The 8,515-nt window shown below is 59.5% G+C and overlaps 2 protein-coding genes across 2 annotated transcripts; one reads left to right on the forward strand and one right to left on the reverse strand.

Moving 5' to 3' along the window:
• Positions 1-1,877: 1,877 nt before the first annotated feature.
• Positions 1,878-2,998, reverse strand: LOC309440104 (mid1-interacting protein 1-B-like). Its single transcript, XM_082053437.1, has 2 exons — positions 2,545-2,998; positions 1,878-2,264 (listed from the first exon to the last, which is right to left on the reverse strand). Exon 1 carries the CDS (start codon positions 2,965-2,967, stop codon positions 2,563-2,565), a length of 405 nt encoding a protein of 134 aa, XP_081909563.1. The 5' UTR covers positions 2,968-2,998; the 3' UTR covers positions 1,878-2,264; positions 2,545-2,562.
• A 3,319-nt stretch (positions 2,999-6,317) lies between these two features.
• Positions 6,318-7,473, forward strand: LOC309442126 (mid1-interacting protein 1-B-like). The gene is made up of 2 exons (XM_082057674.1): positions 6,318-6,810; positions 7,090-7,473. The coding sequence occupies exon 1, from the start codon at positions 6,388-6,390 to the stop codon at positions 6,790-6,792; it is 405 nt and encodes a 134-aa protein (XP_081913800.1). The 5' UTR covers positions 6,318-6,387; the 3' UTR covers positions 6,793-6,810; positions 7,090-7,473.
• Positions 7,474-8,515: the final 1,042 nt, after the last annotated feature.

An 8,515-nucleotide genomic window follows, 5' to 3' on the forward strand; every position in this document is an offset into this window, starting at 1 on the left:
GGAACATCTCACGCCTCTTACCAGCCATGTTCAACAGCGATGGTGAGGGCTTCTCCACATGTCCAGCTACAATACTTACCTGGGGCACCACCAACCTCCCAGTGCTCAGTGCACAGCCCGAGCCAAAAGCCATTGATGGAGGTGACCACAGGCTTCCTCACTGTGACCATCATCTTCTCCAGGGGACACAGATCCCGTCCTTCAGCAACAGCCATGTAAGCCACCAGAGTAGCATCACCTCCATGGTCCTCATCTCAGTGGGAACCAATGTCCATCCATTCTTCATGGTTCAAAGGAAAGCGAGCTGCTCCAAGGGTGGTTTGGAGACCCCATGTCCATCCTGCAGCTCCACTTCTCCTCTAGCCCGTGTCATTATGCCCCAACCTGAGGTGGCATTGCAATGAGAACAGCTTAGGTTTCTCTCAGTATCCCCTTCATGTTTCTCTGTTTCTGGCTAAGACAGAAGGCTGCAACCTTAGCAGGGCTGAGGAGCATCATGGTGGGCAGATCGGCTCTGATGTCCTCACACTGACTTTGGGTATTTGGGTTTGCCTATATTTTGGGGAACATGGTGCTTGGAAGCTGTTTTCATAGCTGCTATGGTTGCCCTTTGCAGAAATTGAGAGATTTGGGGGGGTCAGATCCTGTTTGGCCAAAATTGGCCTGAACAGCATGCGACGCATGACACCTCCACTGGGCAGCAGATGGCTGTCACCCCTGCAAGGACACACAGGTGACACTGCCTGGAGCCATGTGGATGATGGGCGGAGCAGGGTTGATGCTGAGCCCCCCAGGAGGTGCAATGAGCTCCTAAGGTCTCTGTGGCTGCAGATCCAGCGTTTGGGAAAGAGTCCCCACAACCACCATGCTCGTGGGGATCAGGTCCTCAGCTGTGGCTGAGGAAGGGGGAACATGCCACCACACATGTCCCCAAGTGTCCCTGTGTCATCCCTGGCATCTCCTGCTGTCAGATCTCCCATGTCTCTGCCTCCCCTGACACCAGCAGCACTGTCCTTGTCCTTGCTCAAGCCCACCCAGAACCCTTTCAGGTGTGGGGCAGTGCTGGATCCAGCCCCAGCTGCCCCCCCACCAAGAGCGCCCGTCACCCCCCACCTTCTGGCTACTTGGCCACACATGGCTGAGACCATGTCCCCACCTCTTGTGAATGAGGAGAACAAGCTGAAGCCAAGGTGGACTTGACAGCCAGGAGAGGTGTCCAGAACAGGCAAGAGGAGATGGGAACCACCAACAGAACCCAAACCTGGACACAGGGCTGGGGTCCTGGAGGCTGGTGCTTCCCAGAGGGGTTGAGACCTGCAGCTCTTCTGCCACTCGAGGACGGTCCCCAAGCTCAGCCCCACTTGCAGCAGATCTGGGTCTGAAACCCCAAAAGGCTGGGAAAAGGTGTGGGGAGCTGTGGGGCACCAGGCATGACCAGTGGGGAGAGACCCCTGGGGAGAACTTTGAAGAGGACCCTGAATCCAATGACACTCTTGAGTGGTCTGATGTCTCCCACCTTCCCCTTTGGTGCACACCAGGGGGTTCAGGATAAAGTTTGTAGGATGAGGGTGGTGAGGCACTGGAATAGGTTGCCTGGAGAATTTGTGGATACCCCATCCCTGGAAGTGTTGAAGTTGGATGGGGCGTTCAGCAACATGATATGATGAAATATGTCCCTGCAGCCACAAGGGGTATGGATTAGATGGACTCTGAAGCTCCTTTCCAACCCAAACCATCCTGTGACTCTGCGATTCTTTTTCCTTCAAATTCCCCATCGTTGCATGACAAAGTCCCCTCCCAGCAGAGCCCGTGTCCCCTGCCCCACACCAGGTCACTCCCTGAGGGCTCCAGTCAGGAGAAAGCACCACAGCAACAGCAGCTTCACAGGGCTCGTTTTATTAGGAAAGTTTGGGGGAAATGTCCCTTGGAGTCCAGGTACCAGCTGGAAAAGGGCTCGGCAGTCACAGCAACCATCGGAGGTGGGGGTCACCACATGATGTCACCACCTTCGTGCTGCTCTTTGAAAATAAAGAGGAGGACACAAAGCATGTGGCTCTTCCGATGGACCCCCCAGCACCACCAGATGCTTCTTCCTATGAGGATAAGGCACCATCTGCGTCTTGGGTGGTCACAACTGTCACCAGTGTGTGGTCCCAGTGCTGGGAGATCGGCTGAGCGGTGCTGGGAGGGTGATCGGAGCTGGGGAAGAGCCCACGATGGTCAGCGATGGGGACGTCCTCTCCTGCATGTCACCAGCACACAACCTGCAATGGCAGCTGTCCTTAACCCCAAAGGCCATCCCAGGATGAGACCTGGTCCACCAGCCCCGGGTCCCTGGACCCTGAACCCCCAGAGTCTCTGCACGGAGGGTTGGGATGAGTCCCCTCCTTCAGCATGGAGATCTGCTGGCGTTTGAGGGACAGACCCCATTTCAGGGCATTGCCCAGGAGCTCCCCACCCCCATGAAGTGTGGGGGATCTCCCCAGGGACATCAACCACCCCTTGCCCTTGTCCCTCCAGACTCCACGTCCCCCCAGCTCCTACCTGGTATCTGGGGCAGGGTCACCAGCTGGGCTGTCCCTCGCTGGGGCTGATCTGCTCCAGGATCTGGCTGTACCTGCGCGTGAGGGCGTTGGTGTCCCTGGTGAGGTGGGTGAGGACCTGCTGCAAGCCGGCCAGGTGGTGGGACAGGCGCTCCTCCAGCTGGGCGTCCATGGTGTCATCATTGTCGTCCGAGGACGTGTCGACAACGATGTCGGCGCTGTTTCGTCTCTGGTCGGTGACACAGGCCAGGCCTTTCTCCACCACGGGCTTGATGGCCTTGAGGAGCTGGTAGCGCTCGTACAGGTCCGTGTGGCCGCCCACGGCCGGGGCCTCCCCCTCCTGCTGCGGGAAGACCCCTCGGAGCAGGCTGGGGAACATCACCTCCTGCTCCATCTTCTGGGTGGCCGAGAAGTACTGCTCCATGGCTCCCACAGCTCCCACAGCTCTGGCTGCGCTGGAATGGGCTCTTCTTGGGGTTCCGTCTGCTCCCCATCCCCACCGAGGGCTTTTTATTGTGGCTGGGGCACGTCCCTCCCCTGCTGTCCCCTGCTGTCCCCTCCTGCCAGCCCTGGGCCGGGCTGGGCGGCCATGGGGCCGGGCTTGGCTGCAGCCCAGCTGGGACTCGGCCACGTCGTGTCTCTGGTGCTTTGTGGTCTGTCCTGGATCAGCCTCCCAATGGCCTTTGCTTGAGCTGGACAGGGGTCCAGCTGTGTCCCCATGCTGGGAGCGGGACGGCGACGAGGTGCTGAGGACCTCTCCTGACACATCCCATCCCATCCCGTCCCGTCCCATCCCGTCCCGTCCCATCCCATCCCATCCCATCCCATCCCATCCCATCCCATCCCATCCCATCCCATCCCATCCCATCCCATCCCATCCCATCCCATCCCATGCCGTCCCATCCATCGCCACCTCTCTCAGGGCCCAGGAGAGTGGGTCCGTCACCTGCCCCCAGGTCACACAGGCTGCAGGCAGCACCACGGGACATCTGCCGTGATCCGGGCAGTTTGGAGGAGGGAGGAAGCAGAATCAGGTGTTTCTGTAGAGTCAGAGTCCCCCATGAGCCCTGCCCGGCCACCCTCCTTCAGCGCTGCTCTGGGGTCTCACACGGCCCAGCCTTGGCACGTGGCCTTGATACCAACCCCTGCTGAAAGAAGAAGGTGCTAATGAACAGATGGTATTGTCTGAAGGTGTTTGCCCAAAACTGGTATTGTTATGGAGGAAGATGACCCTCAGCTGGATTAAATAGTGACCAGAGAATTATAAAATAGTGAGCAGGGAATTATAAAAGTGACTTTTAAAACCAAGAAAGTGCTGGCAGCCCACCCGCCCTGTGATCTGTGCTGGGTGGTCAGGACTACTTCTGCCTGCAAGGAGAAAGGGATCCCACCCCACCTCATCATGTCCCTTCATCACTGATGCTCCCAGGGTCCCAGGCAGTGTGTCTGTCTCCTGCCCCCAGTTTGGGCAGGGTGCAGGCAGCAGTGCTGCCCAGGGGTTGTCACCTCTCCCCGCTCCTTGCTGACATTTCTGGGGATGTGAATCCTCTGGGGCCGTTGAGCAACCCCTGTCTGCGACGGCTGGTTTGGAGATGGCGTCAGCCACCAGTGTGGAGAATGTCACTGGAGATGCACTGACGCATGGGGGTCCTGTGTGGCACCCAGGGGACACGGCAGGGGGCAGGAATGAGAACAAATGCTGAGGCGGAAAACTCCATCAGCCGCCACACGGAGCTGTCACTGGCCACATGGAGCACGGATGGTGCCACCGCCACCACCTGCACCACCCCCATCCTGGGGCATAGGCCATGGCTGGGGCAATGGCCAGTGCTTTCTGTCCCCATGTGTCCCCATGGCATGTTGCAATCGTGGAAGAATGTTCTATTTGGGGAAAGGCTGCAAGGTCTTTTTTCTCTTTTGCAATATTTGGTGGTGCCAGCTCTCCCACTGCTCCCGCACGTGTCCCTGCCGGATGCCCATACTGCTGCCCATCCTCTGTCCCCCCACTTGTCCCCTGTGCAGCTCTTTTCCCTTCCAGGGTGTCCTCAGCCTTTCTGGGTGTCCTGCTGTGTGGCCCAGCAGCGCACGAAGGTGGGCAGGTGCTGTTGGCCCCATGCTTTTGGGGTGTATGGGCCACCATGGGGGTTCACGGACATCCTAGTGTCCTCCAGGGTGGGTACAGTGGGCCCTGAGGCCGGAGCTTCACCGCAGGGTTCATGGAGGAAGCCGGTCTGCACACTCTAGTGACAGCCACATGTCTGGGGACACAGGGGCAGGTGTCACCCCAGGACGATGGAGGCTTGGGGGAAGACTTTCCCAAACACCACGTCTGTGGCAGCAGAGACCTGAGGATCTCAATGCACCTCCCAGGAGCCCTGATGTCCCTGAGCATCTTCCTCTAGGCCCCCACCAAAGGCACCTGTTTCAGCTCAGCCCAGCCCCAGCCCCTCTCCCCCCTGCTCCCACCATCGCTGTGGTGGTGGTCACTGCCCCCAGCCTCTCCTAGAAGGATGTGGGGGGGCTGTGTTTAGCTGTTGGGGTCCCTGGAGGCGTGGGGAGAGTTTGGAGATGATTCATGTCCCAAAGATGTGGACCTGGAGAGTGACCTGGGGCTACAGATCCCCTGTAACCCCCCTGACCTGCTGCCCCAAGGGTTGCGTCACCTCAGGGGCATGATGCCAAAGACAAAATGAGGGAGCAGGAAGCAGAGTGGCCCCTGTGTCCCTCTGTCCCCCAAGCCCTGAAATGTCTCTGCGCTTCCGAGCACCTCTGTGGTGGCCCAGACCTACAACATGGCCAAGCTGCCGGCTGATGCCCGCATGGGGCCAGCAGCACCCACACACCTCGTGCAGCACTGTGTCCCGTGGCAGGACACCCAGACACGCTGGGAGCACGTGGGAGGGGACAAAAGGAGCTGAGGGGACAGCTCTGGGGAGGAGAGGGTGGGTGGCAGTGGGGCTGGGACATGTGGGGGGTGTGGAGAGAGAGCAGCCACTGCTGAGGGTTGCAAAAGCGACAAGGGAACCTGTGGCCTTTCCCAAAATAGGACAGTTTTCCCCGATTGCCACACACCTCAGGGACATGCAGGGACAAGCGGCGCTGGCCGTTGCCCAAGCCATGGCCTCTGCCCCAGGATGGGGGTGGCAGAGCTGGGGGGCTGGCAGCTGTGGGCAGCAATGGCTCCCTGCCATGGCCACAGGAGTTTCACATTGTGGCGTCTGGTCCGTGTCCCTGTCCTTACCCAGGGGAAGGGGATGTTTTTGGGGATCCCATGGCTGGGTACGACCTGGCTGACATGTCCCAGGCCCCCATGTGGGACCCCACGTTGCTCATCCCCAGTGGGATTTTCCATATGTCTGCAGAAGGGGTTGCTCAATGTCCCCAGAGGGTTCACGTCCGCAGCGCATGGCAGCAAGGAGAGGGCAGAGGTGACAGCCCCCAGCACTGCTGCCAGCAGCCTGGGCAAAACGAGGACGCTGGGAGCATCAGTGCTGGGACAATGGGATGTCATGGGATGGGAAGGAAGAGGTCCCGGGCAACTCCTCTCCTCACCACTCCATTCCTGGCATGGGGACGCAACCGGACCCCTGTCCAGCTCAAGCAAAGGCCATTGGGAGGCTGGTCCAGGACAGATCACACAGAGCCAGGGACACGGCGTGGCCGAGCCCCAGCTGGGCTGCAGCCAAGCCCGGCCCCATGGCCACCCAGCCCGGCCCAGGGCTGGCAGAAGGGGACAGCAGGGGAGGGACGTGCCCCAGCCACAATAAAAAGCCCTCGGTGGGGACAGGCAGCAGGCAGAACCCCAAGAAGAGCCCATTCCAGCGCAGCCAGAGCCGTGGGAGCCATGGAGCAGTACTTCTCGGCCACCCAGAAGATGGAGCAGGAGGTGATGTTCCCCAGCCTGCTCCGAGGGGTCTTCCCGCAGCAGGAGGGGGAGGCCCCGGCTGTGGGCGGCCACACGGACCTGTACGAGCGCTACCAGCTCCTCAAGGCCATCAAGCCCGTGGTGGAGAAAGGCCTGGCCTGTGTCACTGACCAGAGACGAAACAGCGCCGACATCGTTGTCGACACGTCCTCCGATGACAATGATGACACCATGGACGCCCAGCTGGAGGAGCGCCTGTCCCACCACCTGGCCGGCTTGCAGCAGGTCCTCACCCACCTCACCAGGGACACCAACGCCCTCACGCGCAGGTACAGCCAGATCCTGGAGCAGATCAGCCCCAGCGAGGGACAGCCCAGCTGGTGACCCTGCCCCAGATACCAGGTAGGAGGTGGAGGGACGTGGAGTCTGGAGGGACAAGGGCAAGGGGTGGTTGATGTCCCTGGGAGATCCCCCACACTTCAGGGGGGTGGGGAGCTCCTGGGCAATGCCTTGAAATGGGGACTGTCCCTCAAATGCCAGCAGATCTCCATGCTGAAGGAGGGGACTCATCCCAACCCTCCGTGCAGAGACTCTGGGGGTACAGGGTCCAACGACCCGGGGCTGGTGGACCAGGTCTCATCCTGGGATGGCCTTTGGGGTTAAGGACAGCTGCCATTGCAGGTTGTGTGCTGGTGACACGCAGGAGAGGATGTCCCCATCGCTGACCATCGTGGGCTCTTCCCCAGCTCCGATCACGATCCCACCACCGCTCAGCTGATCTCCCAGCACTGGGACCACACACTGGTGACAGTTGTGAACACCTGAGACCCACATGGTGCCTTATCTTCATAGGAAGAAGCATCTGGTGGTGCTGGGGGGTCCATCGGAAGAGCCACATGCCTTGTGCCCTCCTCTTTATTTTCAAAGAGCAGCACGAAGGTGGTGGCATCATGTGGCGACCCCCACCTCCGATGGTTGCTGTGACTGCCGAGCCCTTTTCCAGCTGGTACCTGGACTTCAAGGGACATTTCCCCCAAACTTTCCTAATAAAACGAGCCCTGTGAAGCTGCTGTTGGTGTGGTGCTTTCTCCTGGCCCCACCTGGTGTGGGGCAGGGACACGGGCTCTGCTGGGAGGGGACTTTGTCATGCAATGATGGGGAATTTGAAGGAAAAAGCATTGCAGAGTCACAGGATGGTTTGGGTGGAAAGGAGCTTCAGAGTCCATCTAATCCATACCCCTTGTGGTTGCAGGACGTATTTCATCATATCATGTTGCTGAAAGCCCCATCCAACTCAATCTTCAACACTTCCAGGGATGGGGTATCCACAAATTCTCCAGGCAACCTATTCCAGTGCCTCACCACCCTCATCCTACAAACTTTATCCTGAACCCCCTCGTGTGCATTCAAAAGGGAAGGTGGGAGACATCAGACCACTCAAGAGTGTCATTGGATGCAGGGCCCTCTTCAAAGTTCTCCCCAGGGGTCTCTCCCCACTGGTCATGCCTGGTGCCCCACAGGTCCCCACACCTTTTCCCAGCCTGTTGGGGTTTCTGTCCCAGATCTGCCCTAAGTGGGGCTGAGCTTGGGGACCGTCCCCAAGTGGCAGAAGAGCTGCAGGTCTCAACCCCTCTGGGAAGCACCAGCCTCCAGGACCCCACCCTGTGTCCAGGTTTGGGTTCTGTTGGTGGTTCCCATCTCGTCTTGCCTGTTCTGGACAGTTCTCCTGGCTGTCAAGACCATCTTGTCTTCAGCTTGTCCTCCCCATTCAGAAGAAGTGGGGACATGGTCTCAGCCATGTGTGGCCAAGTAGCCAGAAGGTGGGGGGTGACGGGCGCTCTTGGTGGGGGGGCAGCTGGGGCTGGATCCAGCACTGCCCCACACCTGAAAGGGTTCTGGGTGGGCTTGAGCAAGGACAAGGACAGTGCTGCTGGTGTCAAGGGAGGCAGAGACATGGGAGATCTGACAGCAGGAGATGCCAGGGATGACACAGGGACACTCCGGGACACGTGTGGTGGCATGTTCCCCCTTCCTCAGCCACAGCTGAGGACCTGATCCCCATGAGCATGTTGGTTGTGGGGACTCTTTCCCAAATGCTGGATCTGCA

Source organism: Streptopelia decaocto, assembly GCF_964273445.1.
Source record: "Streptopelia decaocto genome assembly, chromosome: 1".
Lineage (NCBI taxonomy): Eukaryota > Metazoa > Chordata > Aves > Columbiformes > Columbidae > Streptopelia > Streptopelia decaocto.

Excerpts from the sequence above, each read along its gene's own strand:
- LOC309442126 (XM_082057674.1), top strand. The coding sequence starts at position 6,388 with ATGGAGCAGTACTTCTCGGCCACCCAGAAGATGGAGCAGGAGGTGATG.
- LOC309440104 (XM_082053437.1), bottom strand. The coding sequence starts at position 2,967 with ATGGAGCAGTACTTCTCGGCCACCCAGAAGATGGAGCAGGAGGTGATG.